The 26936-nt window shown below is 44.6% G+C and overlaps 2 protein-coding genes across 2 annotated transcripts in view; one reads left to right on the forward strand and one right to left on the reverse strand.

The window, feature by feature from the left end:
* The window catches only part of DNAH1 (dynein axonemal heavy chain 1), a 173835-nt gene that overhangs the window by 126092 nt on the left and 20807 nt on the right, over window positions 1–26936 (forward strand). The gene's annotated exons all lie outside the window — the stretch shown is intronic.
* Window positions 8–17810, reverse strand: BAP1 (BRCA1 associated deubiquitinase 1). The gene is made up of 17 exons (XM_083603340.1): window positions 17500–17810; window positions 15610–15639; window positions 15359–15413; window positions 14447–14579; window positions 12715–12834; window positions 11913–11974; window positions 11687–11829; window positions 10387–10465; window positions 9732–9855; window positions 8724–8871; window positions 7886–8070; window positions 7013–7146; window positions 5797–6269; window positions 4306–4466; window positions 3608–3700; window positions 3068–3140; window positions 8–2562 (listed from the first exon to the last, which is right to left on the reverse strand). Exons 1-17 carry the CDS (start codon window positions 17534–17536, stop codon window positions 2429–2431), a joined length of 2184 nt encoding a protein of 727 aa, XP_083459466.1. The 5' UTR covers window positions 17537–17810; the 3' UTR covers window positions 8–2428.

Below are 26936 nucleotides of genomic sequence, written 5' to 3' on the forward strand. Positions count from 1 at the left end.
AGAAATCTTCAGATTGGTATACATTTTATTTTCTGACCCAGAACTGGTATTTACAGCACTTGAAACTGACAAAACAAAAGACAGTTGATTCTGTCAACATATAAAAAATAATAATTCTACAGTCAGCATCTGTACATATTTTCAGAGAAAGCAAATGCAGTTCTGCTCTCAGCTGCACTACCATCTCAGGAATCACTGGGTGTCCTTTCACTCCTCAGCTTATGGTCTTCCTTTGCTTTCCACTAATCATTTCTGGTAGTACAAAAGAAGACTCAACTATACATGTTCATGGAATGAGTTTCAGCAAAAGAGAAATTCTTCCAGAAATCCTATGATAGCCTATGACTACCAGTAAGCATAACCTACAGCAAACTTGCAGGTGGGTCCTGGTCTCTCTCCTCGAATGCTGCTGCATTTACCATGTACAGTCAAACCTCGGTTGTTGAAAGTAATCCGTTCCGGAAGCCTGTTCGGCTTCTGAAATGTTCAACAACTGAGGCACGGCTTCCGATTGATTGCAGGAGCTTCCTGCACTCAAGCAGAAGCCACATTGGGACATTCAGCTTCCGAAAAATGTTCGAAAACCACAGCATTTACTTCCGGGTTTTTGGCGTTCAGAGCCGAATCGTTCAAAAACGAACTGAGGTTTGTACTCGATTTTCACAGGACACAAGAGTAAACCAATGTACATAAGGAGAAGTAGACAAGAAGGTCTCAAGTCGGCTGTGGTGGCAGTAGAGCTGCCATGCTGATTATCCAGCTTGCCAATCTTTTACCATTAAGCCTGCTGCTGCAGCAAAAGACTGGCAATGAGGTAGAACTGGGGGGGGGGGGGATTGTACACCCTTGCTGGCAAGTAGCAGCAGCAGCAGAGGGTGACTGAATATGCAGCTGTAGGGCTGCTGAGCAGTGTCCACAATCCCAGGTACACCTGCGCACTGGTGATCCAGCTGTCTCTGCCTTGGCCATCACCCATGCTAAGGGCATAACTCCTCCCACACTGATCACTGCCACCACTGCTGAGAAAACTACTACTTCTTGCCCTGTCTCACTTTTCACTATAAAAGCATACAAGGAAAACCAATTATCCAACGGTAGCCCTTTCATCAACAGTCTGCTTCCTGTCTGTGCCTCAGAAGTGTTAACAACCCCCAAAAAAGGGTCACTTCACATTCACTGGCAGCAGTGAAGGAGCTGCTTTCCTGGGGCTTCTTCCTTTATTTCACCTGCCACATGCATGGAGGAATCACACAGAGAGACCACTGTCATGATTTCTACCCACCTGATTTTTTTGGGGTGGTCTAACAGTTCCAGAGAGCAGAGAGTTAACAGAACAAATACCTATGTTACTTCTAGCATGTCATGACACTAATCCACCCATTTCAACTGTCTGTCTCAGCACTGTTTTAACTTCATAAAGGGTGGTTTTAATGCAGCATAATCTGAGCAAAAGCCAAGGGGCTTTCAAGGGGCACCTGAGGCTACAGTTTATCAGGAAGGGGGAAATAATCTCGTATGATTGATCATTCTGATCCTTTTCTGTGCATGGCTAACAAACAGAAAAATATAACAGAAAGCAGCACACACTTCAAGGTATACACCCCTATAAATTGTGAGTCACACTGTGTCCTTACTTTGGGCACCCACCGCCCATTTCAGAAATTCCTCTCCCTGTTCCTGCAACAACTGAAGAAACCACCCAGAGAAACATTAACAGGACTGATACTGAACTGAAAGACCTTCTGCAAAGGAGGAGCAAAGAAGCCTGACCTTCAAGTGGACAGCATCCCTTCCAATGCACATAATAGATTCCTGGAAAAAGGGTAGATGGCCACCTGTAGTCCACTACAATGATAATATGGCTCAGAAAATATATATATACATTTTAATACAGAAAATAGATAATAGCCTCCCAGGAGAACACAGAGCCATCGGCACTGGCCAGAAACAGTACATTGCCAATTCCTTTTTTGCTGGGAAAACTGAACCCAACACCACACCAACTCCTGCTGCAATGCCCTTCTAGAAGGTGGCAGGAATTTGGTTTCTCCTTTTCCAATAATCTCCCTACAGAGCTTCTGAAGGATGCCATTGGCTACTGCAAAATATACTGCAGATGGATTTAGGACACTGAGTAGCAAATTCAAGTGCTGTGTTAAGTAGGACCCTCAAGTGGTCCTGGTCCTTAGGGTTTGGAGAAAAGTTACACTGGAATGCCCACATAGTCACCACCATTAGAGGAACATCTACAGCCCATTTGAATGCAGGTGGATTTGCATGTAACATTACACTAACACTGATTATTTGAACAGAGATGTTCAGTGCAAAGCCCGTCTCCTGGGCACTGCCCAGCTGGTAGAGCCTGAAATGTGCACCAGATGACCAAAGTGACAAGCAGTGAACACAACGTACTGTCCAAAGGCCGGTGCTACTGACGCTTGGCTTTATACGGCCGGGAACGTTTCCGCCGGTCAGGCTTCCGCTGTTTGTGGAGACGTCCAATGCTGACCCCTTGCCGCCTACGCACAGAGATGTTCTGTTCAACAAGGCTAGCCAACATTCCTGCAGGAAGAGAGTTTGAAAGGTTAGCTAAAGAGAAACAATTGTTATGCAGTTAGGAATGTTCTTTCCTTTTCAGCCACTTCAAAACACATATTCTAGGGAAATAGCTTTACTTGCCAAATAAAAGTCTTGGGACCTTAAACCAAAGATTTATTGTAGCATAAAGGTTGGTGAACTAAAGCTTCCATAGCCAGTCCTCTAAAGATTACAATATTCATCTTAAAGGTGCAATTTAAGACATACTGTCCTTCAAAGTAAACTACACAAGTCTTCAATTCTGTACCAGAGGGCAGGTTAGATAGTCAGGAGCATTATATGCATCACAAGTTCATGATCAGGAATTATTTAAAAAAGCATGCCCAAACATGGAAACTCTTCAAAGGTCCGCTTTTGTGGATAGTGCCTTCAAAGGGAGGAGATTTAGAATCAAAGCTGCAGTTTCCAAAATGCAAGTGAAGACCAAAGAAAAGTCCCTGATGCCAGGACTGCTCAACAGGCATCTTACCTTCTTGTGCCAGCATAGAGATAAAGGTGCATATGAATTCATCATAATTGTGAGTTCTTCTCTGGTCATCAATCTAAGGGGAAGAGTCAGTAAGGTGGAAGAGAATTATCAGTTCAGCAGTTATAGTCGAAGCAGTCAAGAGAAAATGTTTGCCAGTGTTAACTTTTATGTGGCTGACTGGCAATATATAAGTGAATTAAGTCTACTGTATCTTATCCAAAATAAGCTTGGGAAATTATATCCAGTGGCACACCAGTGCCCACAAATGAAGAACGACGGCAAAGCCCCATTTTCTCCAGTTTTTAGTAGATGTATAATAAGTAATAGACAATGAGATTTCCAGCTTCAGGCAAGAGGCACTGTGCAAATATTACTAACCCAGCCAAAAAAGCAGTAGCTTAGCATCATGAATGGTCTCCTGGTATGATGTCTTCTGATTTTGCTAGTCTGAAGACTTCTTTTCATATCAGAAACTGTGGTCATGGTGAAGGAAAGTCATCTCATGATTACCCCCCAAGATGAAACACCCTGCTAGAATACCTTGAACTTCTTCCTTTTCTCTACCTCCTCCTTTAAACAGGCTTCATAGTTAGCTATTTCGGCTTCCACACATTTCAGCAGTGCCAGCAGCTCCTGCCAGAGCCAAAACAGGGACAGTATGAACACACCCAATCCCCAACAGTGTTTCATCGACTTGCAAAGTCAGCAGAAAAAACAACGCACCATCTAGAACAATCTCACATGAAGCACAAAGATGATCTCATAGCCTCGGTGCCAGACCAGGCCATTTTGTAACTCATAGCGTGTGTAGCCCCGGGAGCGGGGGGGGGGGGGGGGAGGAGCGGGTACTCAGTCCAGAAACCGTATTAAGAGAGGCTGCAACGGGGGAAAGTGGTTCTACCTAACAGCAGCAAGGAAGAAGGGGGGGGGGGGGGAAACCACCAGCAGTAATGTAGGAAATTAACAAGCTTCAAGGTTTAGTGTTACACGGTCTCATAGACCTTGGACAGTGAAGCAGGCATCCCCAATCCTTCAGCCCTCCAATTCCCATCATCCCTGACCACTGGTCCTGTTAGCTAGGGATCATGGGAATTGTAGGCGAAAACATCTGGAGGGCCGCAGGTTGGGGGTGCCTGGTCCAAAGCATAACTGTGAGGAATCGCAGCATCTAAAACTCATACTACCAATGAGCATCAGCTGTCTTGGGGAGGGAGGGAAGCAGGGGTAGAAATGCTTACTTTAGGAGAATACTTTTCCCCACAAGGGAGATCACCAGACCGACCAAGTCCAGCCTTCTCCTTGCTGTCATTTGCTTCACTTGAGTCTCTCTCTTCTAGTTTGACAGTGGACTGAAGCTCTTCACTGGATTTGCTAGAAGATGAGGAGTTTTTCCCACCATCTGGTATCAGTGGAGAAGAGAGCAAAAAGGAGGAATGCTGCAGGAGAGTTGGACCAGGTGACCCTTGGGGTCCCTTCCAACGCTACAATTCTAACACACAGGATGGATTCATCTTATTATTAAAACCACTGTATACCACTTTTCATTTCAAAGAAATACCAAAGTAGTTTACAAAATAAAAAACAGCTGCATATAAGCACAACATAACAATAAAACATCAGCATCAAATAAAGTAGCCAGAAATGCCAGGAAGTGATATTAACATTCAGGAAAATACACAAATGGTTTAAGTACTTCTGTAGTGTTTAAATACATGTTTTGAGCACAGGTCATACTCATATTCCTCCTTTGAGAACTATCCCATGCATAGTCCTAGGCCAAACTCCTACTTTTAGTAGTCCAAGGCTGTAGTCACATCAAGTCAACACTGGGTCCTTCTATAGGGATTACTCATAAGCATATGCCTTAATTCGACACAGTTCACACATGCTTTGGGAGGAGAGAAGTTGTGAAGATTATCTGATAGTACTTTGGCTCTGCTTCCAGAATCAGCAATGAGCCAGACTCTTAGTGATGGAAAAAGGAACTTTCGAAAAAGGAAGAGCAGACCTTTGTTGTAATGCTCTCACCAACAAACTGCAGAAGTTAGGGGAACCTCCACAATATATGCCATATTCATAATCATTGCCCACCAAACCGCAGGTTCATCCCTACACCCAAAAAAGCTTTTAAAGGCGCCTAGCAAAAAAACCACCACATGGGCCTTTTTCTCTGTAACCTGGCAGGTTTCAAACCTAAGAGTACCTCTATATGCTGTTTTCATAAACATCATCCCTTTAAAAAACAGGAAAAATTAAGTGAGCCTTTTAACTTTTCTACACAAAACCTGTCCTTGCAGTTTCTCCTTCTGAAGTTTGGCAGGATTCATCTCCTTAGAAGAGACTATCATGCCTGCAAATTTCATCCAACTCTGCCCAAAATTAACACGTACATAGATGGTTCCTCTTGGGGCGGGTGTGTTTAAACTTTAAATGTGCCTGGCATGAAAACTCATTGTCCTATGTTTCTATAAGATGGAAAATTTCTGAATCAGGATTTGAACCGAGAACTGAAATGGATAGCCTCCAAATCACTCTCGACTGAACTGGGTTCTGAACTGAATCAGGATCAGTACCCCCCTACCAAACAGCTTTTTGTTCTATTCTTATGCCTTTGGTATCTAACTGGAAACCAGTGGTCATTCTCTCACTGCTCATCATAGAGTCAGAACCGTCTGCTCCAGGAGTAGTTACAGGAGTACAGGGGCTACAGCCCTTCCCCTGAACCTTACCTGTTATAGTAAGTGGGCAGAAAACCCCATCCTCTGTGAGGTGCAGTAAGCCTGTGCTGATGATAGGCCCCAAATCCCTCACAGCTCGATTGTAGCGTATGCAGTCCACACGCAGAAGGCTATCCTCCTCCCCAAACAGCACCTTGGAGATGTGAGAGGTGACAGGGCTGGAGGGACGAGTGGGGTTGGCTGAGCGGATGGGGGAACGGAGTGGGGAATTGAAGGCACTCCCAATCTCTGAGGCAGTGTCCGTACTCTCATTGCTGGGTGTAGGAGATGGTTGGGAATGGGCAACAGCAGCAACAGCAGTGCCTCCACTGCTGGTCTTGATTGACAGGGGGATGGAGAGATCCTTCTGTGTTTCCTTGAGCTTCTCAGTTAGGACATTAATAGTGTTGGGCTGCAGCATGGAGAGCTGGCCATCTGCACTCCCCACCAGGGGCTCCTGCTTCACTGGGCCCTTCCGCTTGTATCTGTTCAAGATTGGGGAACAAGAGAGGAAGATCAATTGAGAATGATTGAAGCGCAATAGGAGCAGCAAATATCAGCCATAACAGGTCTGATGGAAACAATCTAAACATCACAGTATTCCATATTCACATTCAGTAATATACAATTAAAAAATGCAGAACACCAGGAGTCTCTACTGTAAAGGATTTGTCTGTTTGTTTAAACCAGTGTTTCCCAAACTTGTGTCTCCAGCTGTTTTTGGACTACAATTCCTGTCATCCTTGCTCACTGGTCCTACTAGCTAGAGATAATGGGAGTTGTAGTCCAAAAACAGCTAGAGACCCAAGTTTGGGAAACCCTAGTTTAAACAATTTGTATCCCACTTTTCACCAGGTAGGTCTCAAATCGGCTTACAACAATAGAATACAGTGGTACCTCGGGTTAAGTACGCCGCAGCTGCACGATTTCTGTTCTCATCCTGAAGCAAAGTTCTTAACCCAAGGTACTATTTCTGGGTTAGCGAAGTCTGTACCTGAAGCGTATGTAACCTGAACCGTATGTAACCCGAGGTACCACTGTATGCAAAATTTAAAACAATTAAACATCTGAAATTTAAAATCTCCCTTCACTAGGGAGTGAGGCTTCAAATCAAAGCCAAATATAGCAACTGAAAATGCTGGTTTTGAAAAATAATCACTGCATTGAAAAGCTCCCACCCTCTATTCTATGCCTATGGAGGAGCAAAGGGAGAATGAATCACCATCACCTCATGGCAGGATTGGCATTGCAAACTTCCTCCTCCTCCTCATCATCGTAGTCATCCTCCTCATCCGAGTACTGCTGGTGCTGCCGTACTGGGACCCGGCTCCGGCCCACTCCTGCTGCAAGGTCCTCTTCCTCCTGCATTGCATATCAGAACACACCTTAGGAATGCAATCTGGGAGGATCTACTGCCCTCAAAAGTTCCTCATTTAACCAAACAGTCCTTCGCAAAGAAATATCCCAGGCATCATCCAAGCCCTGAGAAACCAGCTTTCTGTGCCCATATCTGTAGTGCCAAATTACCCATTAAAATAGCTCAAAAATGGGAAAAAATAAATAAATGTGATTTTGCCGAAAACGCTCAACAACAGAAAAAGCTTAACAACCTTTCTGTCTGGGTTTTCACTGTTTGAAATATGGGAACCCTAGATCAGGTCAATGGCCCATCCTGTTCTCCCAGTGACCAACTAGATGCTCATAGAAAGCAGGATATGAGCTATCATGTCCCACTTGCACTTCCCAGCAACTGATATTCAGAGACAGAGATGGCTATTCCAACAGAACACAGCCACGGGGCTTAGTAGCCACTGACAGCCATTTATTCACAACATAGGAATGCTCCTACTTCATACCCACTAATGGACAAGCTAAGAGAGTCACTGGAACTTCAGTGGAACAACCTACAAAGCAATGGCAGCCACCTATGTAGAAAAGCTTTTTTTTAAAAAAAAAATACCAAACACAAATTCTCATGTTAAAGATTTGTTTCTATTTGGCATGTGAAAGAAAGCTTGACAACAGTCACTGTTAACTAGAGATTCATAAATCAGAAACTTGAATGAGATACTTGTGTTCAGCATAGCTGCCCTATACTTACTTGCATGGGTGACTTGGCATAGTTGTGGTTATCCAGGAAAGCTGGCAGTCTCTGCACGATAGGGCTAGGGTTGGCCAGTGCCCCATTGATGCTGCTCACAGGTAGCTTATTGCCCAGCTTGGATTTGCTTGGAGGGCTCTGGGTTGATGAAGGCTGATCCTGGCCTCCAGACTCCTCAGTGCTCTCTGGAAAGAACACCTCTCTTTTATTTTCCCATTTGAGAGCATTTACACTTGCTTAGTGAGTAAATGCATACACCTCCAATGAGACATTTTCAGATGCACTGAGCAAGCACTCCATTCCAGAACACCATACGCTTACCCCAAATCCAACAAAGGCAAACAGAGACACTTAAATCTGATACAAATGCCTACAATTTGCAACCCTGTTTTTGCACTAAGGGACGGGCTAAAGCAGGCATGGCCAAACTTGGCCCTTCAGATGTTTTGGGACAACTCCCATCATCCCTAGCTAACAGGACCAGTGGTCACGGATGATGGGAACTGTAGTCCCAAAACAGCTGGACGGCCAAGTTTGCCCATCACTGGGCTAAAGTATTATTTATTTATTTTGTTTAAATAGTAAAATCAGGCTCTCAGTGGCTTTCACTTAGTGAATGGATCCTTAATAAGCCAAGTTTATTTTATTACATTTCTACCCCACCCTTCCTCCCAAAGGAGACCAGGGTGGCAAACATCAGAATGATAATACACACACACACACACACACACACACACACACACTTACAAACAGTTAAAAACATCTAAAAACATATCCCATTCTGAGCATGGTTCTTTGTTCTCCGCACTCCACACTCCCCTTCTACATTTCCCCATACCTGCTTGTGAGCTCTCGGGGACCAGCTGCACTCGCCCCAGTGGCAGGGCGGTGGGGGGTTTGCTGTTTGCTGACTTTGGCTCTTCAGAAGCCTGGGCCTCCAGGAATTTCTGGGTGTGGACCAGCTCTGGTTGCGTCACACGGATTAGCTGGTGAGGAAAAAATATAGATAGAACAAAGCAATTCACAAAAAGGAAAAAACGCCAGACACAGAAGGAAAGCAATGAAGTTCCCATCAACATGTCAGTTCCCAGTAAACATGCTTCCTTAATGAAAAGGCCAGCCTGGAGTGGGGAGGAGGAGGATAACCATGTAACCTCTTGCGCTATTTATTTATTTCTGCTATTACTGAATTATATGGGGCTGCTGCCACTGCTCACTCTGATCACCAACCCCCCAACCATCATCCTTTCTCCCCCACCTGACCAAACACCCCACTCCCTCTCCATAGCCCAGCTTCCCTCACAGCTCATTAAACGTTTAATGGAGGGAAGGGCGCTTCAGAAAGTGATTTGCCAAACCACTCTCTGAAGTGCTTCCCAACCACCTTTAAACACCACTTCGGCAAAGGGGGAGGGAAACAGTGAGAGAAACAGCTCTCTGAGCCTTCCCCACATTAAACATTACTCCTTCCTTAGCATCTCACATGGGCTGTGCAGCAACTTACTTGCTCAGCTGCCTGCTGCACTCTTGTACATAATACAAGCCATAATACAGTGTGACACAAACATGTAGTACAGAAAGACTTTGGTTCAAGCAATGATTTAGAAAGGATTCATTTTGGTTCCCACGCCAGGCTCAGAGGCCAGCCCACAGAGGGCCTTCCCTGAATTCTATACATACAGAAGTCATCTTCCAGTGTTTCTAAATTGAGGGAAAGTGGGTGAAAAATGTATACAATCTGCAGCCCCAGTAATGGTTCAACAACATCAGTCTTGTACACAGACATACAGATAGCCAGATGCAGTCAAGAGAAGAGATTCAATTACTAGGCTCATCCGAAACTTACTTGCTGCAAAGCCTCTAATACAGTTTGCCGGTTCATCTTCAAGATATGCAGCTTGGATTCATACTTCATCCTCCTGTCAGGCACGACTGCCATCAAGTTAAAGCGGATGTCATGATATGGCTCCCTGCAGGAAGACAGCATCAAGTGCTAAGCGCCCCAATTCAAAGAACAGGGTGAGTCTTTGAAAAGAGGACCCGTGGAACATGTGTACTCTGTATCCACAGGGCCTCTTTTAAAGGACTCACCCTGTATTTGCAGCAGTATATTTCCCTCTGTCACCACAATGCTAACATCACAGTGTATGGCACTGAACGGACAAAACTATTGGAGTGCAGGTGCAACATGTCTTAGGACCAGAAGATGGCCTTCCGGAGAAAGCTGAACCAAAGCAGGATCTACAGAATGTGAGATCCCAGGAGAAAGACCTGTCTCTTCTGAATCACACCCTCCTAACTTATCACAGGATCCTAACTAAACATGACAGCTATGCAACATCCCAAGTAACAGAGGCACTATGCCTCTGAATGACTGCACATAGACTCATGAGCAGGAGACTGCTAATGTGCACATGTCATGCTCATGGGCTTCTCATAGGCATCTGGCTGGCCACCATAAGAACAAGGTCTTCCTATGCTATGGCACTTTGATCATTTACCCTGCTGTGGCAAGTCCAATTCTCTCCATGATCACTCTTCGAGCTTTGTCTGTCCATTCCTCCTCTTCTGCCCACGGCCCTGAAAAAGCAATAGGTAAATGTAGAAAGAAAGAAAGAAAAGGTCCCTGCTAACAGATTAAATGAGCTTGAACTGCATACGCAACAGGGTGTGTAAAGGTGGTTCAGTTAAGGTAAAGAAATCCATCGCAAGACCTATCACGTACAACAACCCTTGGGAACGAGCTCACCTGAGCTTCCCATGTGGCTGGCTAGATTCTGATCCATCCATGCTACCTGCAAAGTCAACTTACAAAATGAATGTAAATTGTCCCCCTTTAAGATGTTTATTTCAGCCTAACCCTGAGACCCAGAACAGGTTATCAAATCTAAAGAAAATAAAAACCCAGAAACACATTCAGATTAAAAAACAAACCACTCCTTCCCATTGTATCCAGGTGCTTTCTAATGCTGTTCTCCTACTCAACCATTTGCAGAGGTTACCAGAATAAGGCATTTCCGCCCATTCTCTCTCCTCACACCCCCAAGATGTAACAAAATATAACCAGAAATCCTTAGATATGATGTTGCCTCCAGTCATGATTCAGTCCCACTCTTTAACGAGTTCCCCAAGGTACATCTATTTCCTAGACCTTTGCTAATTCATAGAGTTTACTTTTCCTCCGACCTCTTCTCTTGCCCACTTTCTTTTCTTTTTTCACATGTGCCCGTCTACGTAGATAAGTTTGCACACAGTTCTGCTATCGTTTATTTTACTTACTGCAATGATTTAATGCAGTAAGAGTGCTCTGATGGTGTTTCCTGCTTGGCAGGGGGTTGGACTCGATGGCCCTTGTGGTCTCTTCCAACTCTCTATGATTCTATGATTCTAATGTATTTCTTTCCTGCCTCACCAGAAGAATTTGCAGAGTAATAATACAACAAATACAAAATATACCAAAAACATCTGAAAAGAGCAACTGCGAGCAAATGAACAGTAGGACTAAAACTGCAAACACAGCCTCCCTCCTGCAATTCCTGCAGCCAAGCTGGTGCCGAATATCTTGCTCTGTTTTCCTTTGGACCACATCAGCAAGGCCGAGAGGGGTGTTCTTGTCCTCTGGGCAGCCCAGGACTTCCATTAACACACTTCCCAGGCATACAACTCAGAGATGCACCCTACTGTCTCTCGAGACAGATGGGTGCCAACAACAACATTTTTGATGACTCCAAGTATCTTGCAGCCAGACCAACATTTTTAGTTTTTCAGATAAGCTAAGGCACAGTAGATGGAGTCCCTTACCATGGTCAATGGGATAAACCTTCAGGCCATCCAGCTCAAAGAGCCTCCCCTTAATAGGAACGTAGCTGACAAAGTGAAAAGCCTCCATGGTTCGCACCGCACTGATCCCATTCTGTTTCTCTGGCAAATGCCGGGGCTCTGGCCTACCAAAAAACCAACAGACAAGAAGTCAGAATAGATGTGGTCTATTTTGCAGCAAGCATTTTTGCGTTGTGATCCCACTTACCTAGCATGACTGTTGTGGGCCTTGGCCAGTTCTGGGGCATTTCCAATGGCATAGCCTTTGCTCTGTGGGGAGAAAACAGAGCAAAAAGATAAGATAGCTTTCTTTTCACTAGAGACCTTTATCAGGCAAGGAAGCCCCCTCCCTTCCTGATTGAATTCAGAATGGCATAGCTTGGGCCCCACTCCAGCTAGCCAGGAGGACTACTCTCTAAGTAAAAGCTAAGTAAAATTTACTTAGAAATAATCTGCATGAGTTTTGCGAGATGACCACAACCACAGTTTGATCAGACAATATGGAGATAAGTCATACTGGCTGGGAAAGAAGACACTACAAAGAAAGGATGTTTTATAAAAGCACTTGGGGAGATCAGAAGCTTACAGTGATTTCAGATTAAAAAAGGTAAAGGACCCCTGACAGTTAAGTCCAGTCGCGAACGACTCTGGGTTTGCGGCGCTTATCTCACTTTACTGGCCAAGGGAGCTAACATTTGTCTGCAGACAGTTTTTCTGGGTCACGTGGCCAGCATGACTAAGCCGCTTCTGGCGAAACCAGAGCAGTGCACAGAAACACCATTTACCTTCCCGCCGGAGCGGTACCTATTTATCTACTTGCACTTTGACGTGCTTTCAAACTGCTAGGTTGGCAGGAGCAGGGACCGAGCAATGGGAGCTCACCCTGTTGCAGGGATTCGAACGGTCGACCTTCCAATCGGCAAGCCCTAGGCTCAGTGGTCTAGACCACAGCACCACCCGCATCCCGATTTCAGATTATCCCACCCTAAATGCACCCTGCTGCATCATACCTCTGGACTAAACCCTTTTGTGAACTCCTTCATTCGGCTCAGAGTTGGCCCCAAGTCTACACTGCTGCAGTTCAGGAGGACACTCAACAACGCGTGTGTGGCACAAGAATTGGGGATCAGCTATAAAACATAATATTTACAAACATTTTGAAAAACAAAGCAATGAAACAGTCATCAACACTAAGCGTAAATCTACCATTGTAGCTATTGATGCCTACAAGCTAAACATATGGTTCTTAATGCATGGTAATGGTTAGAGGTCACAGTCAAAACTGGAAGGAATCAAAACGCCATAGAATTCGACTCCCTAATGCAATAATAATAATAATAATAATAATAATAATAATAATAATAATAATTTATATCCCGCCCTCCCCAGCCGAAGCCGGGCTCAGGGCGGCTAACAACAATAAAACAGTAAAAAAGTACAGCACAAACAACGCTCTAAAATCATTCATTATGAAATTAATTCAAATCAAGCCACTGGCAACCATTGGGCCAGAGCTCCGCGAAGATTGCCGAGGGAGGGAGTCAGGCTGTGCCCTGGCCAAAGGCCTGGTGGAACAGCTCTGTCTTGCAGGCCCTGCGGAAAGATGTCAAGTCCCGCAGGGCCCTAGTCTCTTGTGACAGAGTGTTCCACCAGATCGGAGCCACAGCCGAAAAAGCCCTGGCTCTAGTTGAGGTCAGCCTAACTAGGCCCACACACCTAAAAATATCAGCCTACACAAATCAGACCACATTAGTAACAATGACTCCCTTATTCAAGAGAAGTTTTGACATAGAAAGTCACTGAAGTAAGCACACCAAGGTGCTAACAGATAACACCCACTGTATTGACTTGTTTGTCCCCAGTTGTGTTAGATGGTGAGTGAGGAGTGTGCAAGACAGCTAAATCAGAAAGCTGCAATACCTCTGGAATAGTTCAACCCACCAGAAAATAGGAGCCTACTAACAGATGTTTCATTTTCAGTATATTCTTCTGAATCATTTCCATCTTCAGCATAAATCATACTGAAAGTATATATTACAAGCAGATCTGAACATGCTAAGCAGAGAAAGAATGTGAGCTTTATAAAGGAAAACTTGAACAAGTTATAGAAATCTGACTTACGATATCAATTCAATTGCACAATTTGGGTTTTTTTGTCTGAGAGTTTCAGATTTCAGTGAACACTTTAGGTATCTAGCTAAGAAACCAGCAGATACACAAGGGGGGAAAGATACTGGCCTGGTTCTGTCATCACAACCTTAGTCTGATAAACCATGGGGATGTGTTGTCTGAACCAGGCAACAGTGAAGGGCAGTTTTATGGAAACGGACAGACCAAATAAAGTATTAAGTTAAGTAACTGAAGGTAAGTAAGAAATTGTGATTATGGCAGGCTCTGGGAATTAATGAATGAATAACAACACAAGGGCTAGAGGGTGAAATTTCTTACTCCGAATATGAGGATGCTCTATTCTGTAACCAAGTTATGAAATAAGACTTGGAGCCTTCCACCATGGAAGGCCATATCCCTGATCTCAAATTGGCTGTGGTCAACTGTGGTCACTCAGTGATGAGGAGTTGACACTCTGCACATACTCAAAAGCAGTCTTCTTGAACAGTAATTCACATATTGCAGATCGGATCCTGGGGATTTGTTTTCAGTGCCAAGTATTAGACTGGCTGACATTAAACCCTGCCTCTACCAACTGGGGACATCCTTCTTTCTTCATCCATGTCAGCTCACCTGATGAGCAAAGAACATATTATTGACAATGTCATCATCAATCACTGATGTCTCATCTACCAGAGTTGAGACCTTCCGTCGTGATCGGCGCTCTTCAATCCATTTGAAAAGGAAGATGAACCCGTAGACTGGCCTGAAGAAAAGAATGGAGACAGCAGGGCACCATTGAAGCTGCACCACTTTTGAAGCATTGCTTTCAACAGCTCTCTGGTCATTCACACATGTCAGCCTAAGAGCTTCAGTCATTTAAACAATAACTATAGCTGGTAAAAGCAGTGGGGGGAGTAGACAAAGTCAACCATACCACATTACAAATCCCTTTTATTGCATCATTCCTAATACTCCCAAATAGCGACAGCGATCAACGGAAATAGCTACAATCTAACATAGACCTTGGGTTGTATTCAGCTAACTTTTACTCCAAGTAGACCCATTTAAACTACTGGACCTAAGTTAGTAATGATCATTAATTTGAGTAGGTTTACTCTAAATGAAAGTCAGTTATCTACATTTAATTGTCTATGCTTTACTCACTATTTTTGTACTACTCTAAGCTACAGCAGTCTTGTATTTAAACGCTAACCTGGTAGCCATAGCTGACCAGGAATGCTATCTTCTAAGAAGGCTAGTAACTTGTGTGTGCTTATTTACATAGTTGTACTACATTACAGAAGGTTTGGCAGGGGTGGGAAACTAGATCTCTTTGGTGGGTCAAATCTTTATCTCCCCCACAGACCACGTTTGAGAGGTGAGAAAGCAAAAGCACAGCCACCAAGCACTATTTATCCACTGATTGCCAAGCCCTTTGCTAAGCACTTATGGCTGAGCCAGATCTTTACACAGTGTGATTATTCACAAACATCAGAAGGATATTTTGCCTTTCTCAAATCAATATAATGATTACTAACTTACCCTTGGCATTTGCTCTGTAAATCATAGATTTCTTCAACTTGCACCCCCTTAACACCTACAAGAAGATATAGCAGGAGTCACCATGTGGGAAGGAGCAGTCAAGGAATATTAGAAAGGTGATATCCAATGTTAGTCATAAAGTAGTCCAAATGAAACAAAAGGAATTAACTCAATTCATTTATTTCCATGAGGCTACTCTGAATATTACTAACATTCGGTATCATTCATAGACTACCAGTTGCCATACTCACCAAAATCCTCTACTAATAGAGTGAAGAGCCCTACAAAAGAATACAAGACAGAAAATTACTTACTGACCAATTCATGTATTCTTCAGAAAGAAACTTTTAGCATTTATTTCACTATGAATGTTAAACGCAAAATCAAGACTAGAAATTATTTAGTCATACCACTGGGCACCTTCATAAAGAATTCAGATGTGTAATATTATTTTTCACTTTTATATCCCACCTTTTCACCAAAGCGTTCACATTGATGTGGATGGATGAGAGAAGAAACCCGTGAAGGTTGGTGGGTAACTGGTGCAAGGTCACTTGTAGAGCTTTGTAGCCTGAGTAAGGGTACAAACCTACTTCTCATCAGCACAGCACGGGTAAAGCACAGGGGCTGAGGCCAGAGGGCTGGCTAGCTGGGGGACGATTTCCAAAGTCAGATTGGATTATATTCCAAGCCAATCTATTTCTTGTTGGTTTGTTTTTTAAAGTAACTCTGGTTAATTTTTGAGCCAATCTAACAGAAGCTAAACAGTGCAATAATTGGGACACATGCTTAATTTTTTTCAGCTGTGGTGAAGCATACACTAGCTTGAAAAACAGACAGCATATACATGTTAATAATAAGTCTTTCCCCTGCAGAAGGCCTCAGCTGTTTTCTATAGAAAGCATCTATTGTTACAACAGTGTTGGCTGTTGTATTCTAGCATTCCACATTTCCAGAAAAATATGCTTCAACCTTACATGGTGCATCCTTTTAATTGGTTGGAATAAGGTACATTTTCAAGCCTTACTCTCGCTGTTTGTTATTGTATTTAGACTTCTTTCACATGAATCTGACAAGTAAGAGTTGGATTTGTAGCAAGACAAAGACATGAGGTTTTTTATTTAGAAATGTTTATAAAGCACTTAATATTTCAAAAATCTAAGTCGTGTACCATCAACCAGCTTTCTCAACCATGGGTCCCCATATATTGTTGGACTGTAACTCCCATCATCCATAGCTAGCAAGACCAATGGTCAGGGTTGATGGGAGTTGTAGTCCAACACCATCTAGTGACCCAAGGTTGAGGACAACTGGCTTAAAGGTACTAAATATATAATTTAAAAAGAACAAAACCTATAAAACAGTAACGGAAAAGCGCATAAAATCAAATAAAACAGAAATCCAAAGAGTTCAAGCTTGTAAAACAGGGTCGAAACTTATGGGTCAAGGAAAGCCTGGCCAAAAGGATAAGCCTTCACAGGACATGTGAACCACATGATGGCTGCTGCTTCATGTATGGCAGAGGGAAGGGCATTCCACATTACAGGGGCAGTACAACAGCATAAAAACGTGCCCTGTCAAAATGATGATAAAAGGGCTCCATTCAGCTGAAGGGCATACACATACGCAGACCAATATGAACCTGGTTTTGGACATCTCCAAATATGCCACCATCTCACATCCAATGTTATGGGACCTACCTTGCCTTGCTGTCCGCTTATCTTGGGCAACCGCAAGGCAACATATCACCAGGATATAAAGTCGCCTGCCATTGGGTGGCACAGCATAGACATTGCATGCCCCAACTCCTCCCCAGCTTCCCATGAATCCCCTTAAAAGTTATAGCCGCCCTCTGGGCACTGCCACACAAGGGGACAGCCCAATTCTACCGCCAACCTCTCTCCCGCTATCAATGCACTCCCCAGGAACAAGCTTTTAGCCACTACCCGCCTTAGCCAGGTATCCTAGCCCACCACCCTCCCGATTCCCAAGTGGAGGGGGGGAGAGAAGCAGCACATCTCCCTCCCCCTTCTCCGGGTCCACCCACCGCCCGCCCCCACCTCTTCATTGCCCCAGCCTCGCCCCCCTCCCCCGTTCCCCTCCCCCTCACGACCGCGGGGGGGGCTCCCATATTCACTCACCAGGGTCGCTCTCCAGCTCCAGCCAGCCCTTATTCATCTTCCCCCTGGGTCAGGCCCCAGCGCCATGACCGGCCCCAGGTCCTTCACAGACCCACCTGGCCGCCCACCTCCAGCTTCGGCCACCCGCCACCGCCCGCCGTTTGAGAGGCTCCAATTTCACTCCGCCGCCGCCACCTACAACAACAGGACCCCCCACGCACACGGCGCCGCCTCTTGAGCACGTCATCTCGGCGCGACTCGAGACGCACAGTGCCCGCCCCGACGTAGGAAGAGGGAAATGGAGCGCGGGGAAAAATAAGTCGCGACGCTGTAAGAAAAGTCCCGGGCGGAAAGGGTTGGGAGTTTCCGGTTTGGGCGGAGTTTCAAGAGCTTTGAGCCTGCAGATGTGCTGGCGAATTCGGTTAAACAATTGAGTGGGGGGGAACAGTTGCTACTGGTTTGATTTTGTTTTATTATATATTATGTGTTCTCGTTTTGTATTTCTATGATGTGGTTGCCCTGTGCTGTGATCTTCGGGCGAAGGGTGGGATACAAATCTAGCAGTAGATAATAAACAAATAAACTTTAAGCTGCTCTGAAGCGGGTGAGGATACGACTCTGGGAACCAGCCCGCCACCACTTTGCATATTTCTGTGTCTTTATTTCTCCCTAGCAGTCGCAACCTTAAGCGGGGAATCCGTTCAGCTTGCGGCGGAAGTCCTCTGCATGCCTAGCCAGAAGCAAGCCTCCATGGGGTTTGCGAGTACTAATCCTCGCCATGGCTATTCGGGAGCTCTGCACCCAGTAGGAATTACGCCCAGGTAATGGGGGTGGGTGAGGTTGCAGCCTTTGATTGCGCGCCTAAACAGACGTGCCAAGAAGGAAACCCCACCCCCTGTGTAAGCGTGCATAAAGGTAAAGGGACCCCTGACCGTTAGGTCCAGTCGTGGCCGACTCTGGGGTTGCGGCGCTAATCTCGCTTTATTGGCCGAGGGAGCCGACGTACAGCTTCCGGGTCATGTGGCCAGCATGACTAAGCCGCTTCTGGCAAACCAGAGCAGCGCATGGAAACACCGTTTACCTTCCCGCCGGAGCGGTACCTATTTATCTACTTGCACTTTGATGTGCTTTCGAACTGTTAGGTTGGCAGGAGCAGGGACCGAGCAACGGGAGCTCACCCCGTCTTGGGGATTCGAACTGCCAACCTTCTGATTGGCAAGTCCTAGGCTCTGTGGTTTAACCCACAGCGCCACCTGCGTCCCTGTAAGCGTGCATAGGATGGCGGAATTAAACTGATGGAAGTGTGCGCAAACCAAGTCACATCTCAGCTGGAGTAATGTGTCCTCGTTGGAATATAGACAAAAAGGAACAGGTTCATGGGGGGGGGGGTAAATGAAGGCAGTCACCAATACAAAACAGAAGTCCTATGAGGAAAGGTTGAAGTAACTGATTATATTTACCCTGTAGAAGGGAAGGCACAGGTGGGGTATCTGATAATGATAGCACTCTTCTCATTACCTGAATAGCTGTCGTTATAGAACTAGAGGGCAAAAGACTTATTCTCTGCTGCCCTCGAAGGCCAGATCTACTAAGCTTAAAGGGGCACGAGATTACTTTTGATGGAAAGAGCAGTTTGACAATTGAACCAATTACCTAGAGAGGTGGTGGACTCTTGCTTCAAGGTGAGGCTGGGGGATTTCCCAAGAATAAACTGTTTTATTTTCAATAATCTGTGAATACAGTAATATATTTTTTTCTCATCCTCGGGCAATGGGAAAGAATTTGATTTTGAAAAGGCTACTTTTAAAAAAAAATTTAAAAACTAGTGATGGGACCATTTCTAGCGCAGGATTGCCTGGATGCATCCAGCAGGGGCGTGGTCTGCAAAGCCCCCTCCACCCTTATGGTTATCCCTTTCTCTGGATCAGGGCCCTCACAGACTGCAGAACTCATGGGCCTGCTGCACATCTAACCATTTAAAATATTTAAATGGATATTTAAATGATATTAAAATATTTAAATGATTTATGAATCAGCGGCTTTTTGCTGGCTGAAAAACTGGCTGCTTCTTGAAAACACAGACATTTTGGATTTGGAAGGGTTCAATAACAGGTTTGGCTGGCATGCATATATATGGTATGACAAGGTTAAAATTCACCAAGGTTTCAAAAACCATATTGTCAGGAAAGCACTATATAATGTTTAGATTCGGTATAAAGATTTGATGGAAAACAAAACCCCTAGGTGGTTGTCACCAATGGAAGCTACGGAAGTGAAAAAACTTAATATGGAATCTAAATGGCCAAAATATTGGGAAATTATAGAACATGAGGAGGGAAAAGTGAAATTGCAGAGCTATGAGAAACTGAAGTCAAAAGTAAGAGACTGGCTACATTATTACCAGATAAATGAAGTTTTCAAACAGGACAGGAAAATTGGTTTCCAGGTGGAGAGATCAAAACTAGAAACAGAACTGTTGGAACCCAATACTAAGAATTTGTCAAGAATGTATAACTTGCTGTTGAAATGGAATACACAGGATGAGACGGTTAAATCAGCTATGATTAAATGGGCACAAGACATTGGTCATGACATCATGTTTGCTGACTGGGAACAGTTATGGACTACCAGTATAAAGTTCACGGCATGTAATGCCTTAAGAGAGAACATTATGAAAATGATTTATAGGTGGTACATGACCCCAGTCAAGCTTGCAAAAATTTATCATACGCCCAATAATAAATGCTGGAAATGTAAGGAAACTGAAGGTACTTTCTACCACCTTTGGTGGACGTGCCCAAGGATCAAGGCCTTCTGGGAAATGATCTATAATGAAATTAAGAAGGTACTTAAGTGTACCTTTCATAAGAAATCAGAGGCCTTTCTCCTGGGCATGGTGGGCCAATTGGTGTCAAGGAAAGACAGGACGTTTTTTATGTATGCTACAACAGCAGCAAGAGTTCTTCTAGCAAAGTATTGGAAGACACAAGAACTACCCACGCTGGAAGAGTGGCAGACGAAAGTGATTGATTATATGGGACTGGCTGAGATGACTGGCAGAATCCGTGACCAAGGGAAAGAGACGGTGGAAGAAGATTGGAAGAAATTTAAAGTTTATCTTAAGAATTGTTGTAAAATTAATGAGTGCTAAAATGTCATGGGTAATGTAAAACAGAATTGCAGTGATAAATAATTGGGTAAGAGGAAAAAGATTAGAAACTGAATTACAAGTATTGAAATTAGGGGTTGCTGGAAAAGTTTAAAACAGGGATGCAAAAAAGGGAGGTATGGGGAAGTCGTGGAAACAAGGTTCAAGAAAGAGAGGTTAAGAAATTATACGTGTTTACATGTTTGTTTGTTTATGTGTCGTCAATTGTTAGTTGTATTGTGTTTTAATATATGTTGTAAAATCAATAAAAAATTATTATTAAAAAAAAAATATTTAGTCAGCCCTGTGATACTAAAGATTGTGCAAGTTTATTTGTATTTGCTTCCCCACCCTCTGCCCCATTTATCCAGGAAGATAACCAAGAAGATTTTTGAACTGGAGAGCACCAAGATGATGAAAAAATATGGCAAGAAACTGAGCATCAGTAAGCCACATGATGGCAGTATCCCCAAAGATATTATGTCAAATAACCAAGGGCCTTTTTTCAGCCCTTAAACTTTATTTTGTTTTACTTTGGTGTGTATTTGTGGTTACCTGTCCCTCCGTCTGGAAAGGTAGCAACCGTTCCTTTGTAATCATATACCAGGGAAGAATTTACTTTAAAAAAAATAAAAATATTTCTGCTATGAAATCATAGCAGAAAGCCAAAAGCCACACATTACCATTTACTCCATCTTCAGTGTGCTCCCACCACTGGTATTCAAAGCTGGGTGCACAGGAAGTTAGCTATGATCTATATGTAATCCATAGTTTCTTGAGATTTACTTCTGTTTGATGCATTTCCCCTCAAGACAGCTTCCATTCAATTTGAAAACAAGCTATGATTAATCTGAGGTTTGCGCAGGTCAAACGGCTGTTGCTCATGGGCAGATGACAGCACGTGCATAGATGTCAGCTTCCTTGAACAGGAGTTTGGGGGAGTTGCAGGTGTAGGAAAATAAAGCAGGTAATGTGCATCAAGTGAAGACACCTTTGTCCCCTGCCTGGCACGTACTGCACGTGCAAATGTGACTTGAACTGCAGTGGGAGGGAATGATCTCGCTGCATTTTAAGCCACTTATATGTATATACCCTTAGTGACTAATCCAGTTCACCTGCCTGGAACAATCTATCACACTTTATGTGAAAATTTGTGCATTTTTAGACTCCCACAAATCCTAAGAGAAGAGCAAATAGCTCCAGTTGACTTCCAAGTGGCCTGAGCCAAATACATTAGTTTCATAGGAGATGGGTCATAAACAGAATTTGCAGGGAGCATAGGTTGGTGAAAAGGGCACCTACATACTTTATGCTGGTCCTCCCATATTCTTATAACCACATAATCAACTATCTTACATATGGTGGTTACTTTTGTGCCATGGCAGCTGCACCTGACAAATGGCTTCTTCTCCACAACATATGCAAGTCAAGCCCAAGTCCACCAACAACAGGGTACCATACATGGAACACTCTCCCCCCCAATCCTTTGATGCAACTTAGGCTGAGGGATGGTGACTGCCCCACAAGCATCCAGTGAGTTTCATGGCTGAGAAGGGTTTTGAACCTGGGATTCCCCAGGTCATAGTCTAGTGCTCTAGCTACTAGGCTATGCTGGATCTTACCAGGACTCCACAGAGATGAGAGAAGTGTTAGTTATGGCAGACAGGAGCCTATGGGTTGCATCAAACTAAGTAGGATCAGCATAAGGTACAATCCTGCATTTCCATATTGTCATCCATCCAGCTTTGTAAACTCAGGGAAGTCTGCATAGCAAATAAGTTGCCATGACATAGTTACTGCGCATGAGGCAACATCTCTGATCTCAAATAAAGGACTGCATCTCCAAATAAAAGTATCCCTTTAAATAAAATAAACAATAAATAAATTTAAGCGAGGAACATTTGGTAACCATTAAGCACAGACAATCCATCTATATTAAGGGTGCCTTGTATCTGCTATTGAGTCATCGAGTCTTGACAGCAGGCTGTGATTGCAGTTACATCACAATTGTCTTTCTACTCTCACCCCCGATATTCATTGCAGATTTCTGTGAAAACTTCCTGATGCCACAAGCGCATGTTCCCACACAAGTAAATATTATTTGCGCAATGATTTGGACGGCGTGCTAGGAATTACACACACAGCATTGTGAAATAAATCAGCAGTTGCATAGCACGAGACGGGGAGAAAACGCAGCCTTAATCATCACGTCTTGGCACTGGCAACGTGAGGGGTCTCTCTTGCCAAGCAAGCAGAATCCCCATTGGAGCTAACAGCTGCCAGGGCCGTGCTAAACCAAGTCTTCTCAAAGATGCAGCTGCTTAAGAAAATCCCAGAGGAGTTATTTGGGTTGCCTGAAAAGCCATAAGTGATCAGGCCCTTACAAGTAATGTGTTTGTGGATGTGTTGCACAACAACATGGAAGCCACCATAGTACACAGTGAATACAGCGTACAAAGATTATTTGATGAGATCAGGCATATCCACAAGATTGCTCAATTTCTGCAAAAGTTTGGTGTTATGACAGGAGAAGGGAGGCCCTAAAAAATCTATATACCCCAGGTGTTAAAAGCCCAAGTAAAGAGGTGTTCCTTCAGCACCTGCCAAAAGAAGAAGAAGAGTTGGATTTGATATCCTGCTTTATCACTACCCTAAGGAGTCTCAAGGGACGCGGGTGGCGCTGTGGGTTAAACCACAGAGCCTAAGACTTGCTGATCAGAAGGTCGGCAGTTCGAATCCCCGCGACAGGGTGAGCTCCTGTTGCTCGGTCCCTGCTCCTGCCAACCTAGCAGTTCGAAAGCACGTCAAAGTGCAAGTACTGCTCTGGCGGGAAGGTAAACGGTGTTTCCGTGTGCTGCTCTGGTTCTCCAGAAGCGGTTTAGTCATGCTGGCCACATGACCCGGAAGCTGTACGCCAGCTCCCTCAGCCAATAAAGCAAGATGAGCGCCGCAACCCCAGAGTCGGTCACGACTGGACCTAATGGTCAGGGGTCCCTTTACCTTTACCTTTAAGGAGTCTCAAAGTGGCTAACAATCTCCTTTCCCTTCCTCCCCCATAACGAACACTCTGTGAGGTGAGTGGGGCTGAGAGACTTCAAAGAAGTGTGACTAGCCCAAGGTCACCCAGCAGCTGCATGTGGAGGAGCGGGGAAGCGAACCCGGTTCACCAGATTACGAGTCCACTGCTCTTAACCACTACATCACACTGGCTCCCATGTATAATGAAGCCACAGTATATAATGAAGATGCCGGATGCACTCTGTGAGGAGGCAGTGCCACAACTTATGGGTTGCCACAGAGAATGTCCTTCTTGTCCACCATTACCCCCAAGCTTCTGAAGGCAGTGAAAGAACCAAGAGGGCTTCCTCTGCCGATCTTAACACTGAAGGAGGTCTGTAGAGAAAGAGGCAGACTTTCAGGTATTTCCTCACTAATGTCTTTCTCCTTCCATTTTCTCCCCCGAGTAGCACGCCATCTTCTCATGCCATCATTCTACTTCCATCTCATACCCTCCAAGATTTCTCCAATGAAAATAGGGATGTCCGATTCTGAATGTTAGTTCAAAATACATTTGTACAAGCAAGGATGGAAGAAACTGGATTATAAATATGGAATATAACATCAAACAAAACTGTGTGTGTAAAGAAAGGAAAAAGGGAGGGAAGCTCTATTTTGCAAAAGGTTTATGATGGAAACTTGTAGCTGACTCTTTCCCATCCTTTATTATTTACAAAGTGAACTGAATTACGCTAAGGGAACTTGGGATTTAATTTAATTGAAAGTGTAATTGCTTATATAACTGCAGTTGGAAGGAAGGATGAAAGGAGTCCGTGAACTGCCAAAGAACTGATAGGGTTCTTTGTTGAGTCATCTGCAGTTCGACAGACAGCTCTTCTTCCCAGGCTGAGAGGAAAAATTGTGTCAACAGGTAGTATTTACTGAGACAGTGACTTTTGCAGCTGTTGTTAAAGTTGCAAAACAACAAAGCATGGGACGGAGCAACGGAGAAATTTCTGTAACTACAATGGGATATCACCTCCGCCCAAGGCATGATGGATAACAGCAACAACCAGGGGAAAGAAAGACATAACATCTTACAAGGACAGGAAGAAACACAACGGACAGAATAATTGCCACACACAGGAAGAACAAGGATATAATCTGATTTCCTCACTTGTAGTTTTATAAATCATTTAATGTGCCAACATGAATAGAAGTTATTAATATTGCAGTTGTTGTATGAGGGATTATTGCTATGACCAGAAGGTAATTGAAATTAATAAGATTTTAGAACGCAGAAAGAAAGAAAATCATCAAATCTGGTACGCGGGGGGCCACTTTATCTAAATTATATAATTCAGTATTTGAACGATCAGTATTAATTGTATTATAAATGGTATTGTTATAATGAGATAATGAGGCTATGATTGGACAGTAATTGAAAATATTAAAAAAATATATATATTAAAAGAAATTAAATAAAATTATTTTATGCACCAGATGTTTTCAGCGTATACGCATCTTGAGAATGTATCAGTGTCCCAAAATGGAGCGTGTCAAGATTTGCAGAGAATGGAGGCATTCTCTACTATTTTGTTTTGCACACTTCAGCTTATAGAACAGGATGCTTTCCAAGACAGTATACTGGACTTAATGAATACCTACAGTTTTGTTATGTACTGAGTTGAATAGGATCCAAACTGCAGCAGTCTGATTGGTCCTAGAACAATAGGATCCAAAAGGCAGCAGTCTGATTGGTCCTAGAACAATAGGATTCAGAATGCAGCAGTCTGATTGGTCCTAGAACAATGCAGCAATATGATTGGTTGGCAGGAACCACCCAATCATGCTCCAGATAGAAGTGAATCCACAACCTGATTGGCTTACAGTAGAATTCCGGAATTAGCCAATCATGTGCAGCCCATTGTGTAAATAATGTATATAAAGCAGATACCTTGAGGGGACTTTCATTCATTCCTCCTCACCACTATGAGCTGAATAAAGAGCATGAAATCACTTTGCGACTCTGAGTATATTTCACTGGCGACGAAGGTGGGATCCCGCTGAGCTGACTGCCACACACAGCACCGCAGCACCGCCACCTGCCGCACCGCTGCCTCGCACCGTGTATCCAGGCTTCAGCTCCGGGACACAAGGAACTCAGAATGGCAACCGACAGCAGCTTCTCGCCGTTCAACCCAGCATCTGGAGACTGGGAAGCGTACGCCTCCCGTTTCACCTTCCTCCTAGAAGCCAAAGGGGTCACCGATGAAGAAGACGCCAAGAAGAGGGCAATATTCTTCAGCATCTGCGGAGAGGAGACGTTTGAAATCGCCCGGGCTCTCCTTGCACCCGAAGACGTCGCTACTGTTCCATACAAAACAATAATGGAACAGCTGAAGGGGCACTTTTCGCCACAGCCCTCTGTGGTGGCTCGTCGAAATGCCTTCTATGCAAAGCGGCAAGCCCCTGGGGAAACCATAACTGGGTTTGTGACCTCTCTCCGCCAAGCTGCCCGGTTCTGCAACTTCTCAGAGCTGGAGAACATGCTTCGTGACCGCCTCGTCGGTGGCCTGAAGGATGAGAAGCTGCAACGACGCCTCTACGCTAAGAAGGACCTAACGTTCCAGGTCGCTCTGGAGGAGGCCCTGGCAACGGAAGCTGCCGAGAGGTCGACGCAAGAGGCATGGCCGAGCCAGCCGTCCCAACCGAGGGTCCACCACGAAGACCTCACCGACAACTCAGGATCCAACAGGGAGGAGGTGCACCGAGTACAGCAGCGCACTCAAGCAGCCCACATACCACAGCTGCCTCGACGAGAAGCAGGGAACTGCGCAAGCTGTGGAGACAGTCACGAGAGGAGGACCTGCCGTTTCCGCAACGCAGAGTGCAGGCAGTGCAGAAAATTGGGACACATCGCCCGGGTGTGTCGAGCTCGGCCCACCCGACGCCAGGCATCAGATGACCAATCCAAGAGCCCCAGGTCCCGGGGCCCAACACACCAAGGCAACTCGACGGAGCTCACGGACTTCCAGGTATACCAGTTGCCCCACCCCAACGTAGAGAAAATTTATGTAGAGGTACAGATAGAGGGGGCCCCATGCCGCATGGAGCTTGACACGGGTTCAACTCTATCCATAATCTCGGCAAGGACCTTAAGGAAACTGTGTCCTACTGGGGGTCCCAAACTCAGGCCGGCCCCATTCACCCTCCGGGACTTCCAGAAACGTAAGGTCCCCACAATGGGGGTGGGGACCTTCAGGGTGCAATACCGAGGGCGGACGCGGCAACTGGACTTGCTTGTGGTCAA

The sequence above is a fragment of the Podarcis filfolensis genome (genome assembly GCF_964270895.1).
Source record: "Podarcis filfolensis genome assembly, chromosome: 2".
In the NCBI taxonomy this organism is placed as follows: Eukaryota; Metazoa; Chordata; class Lepidosauria; order Squamata; family Lacertidae; genus Podarcis; species Podarcis filfolensis.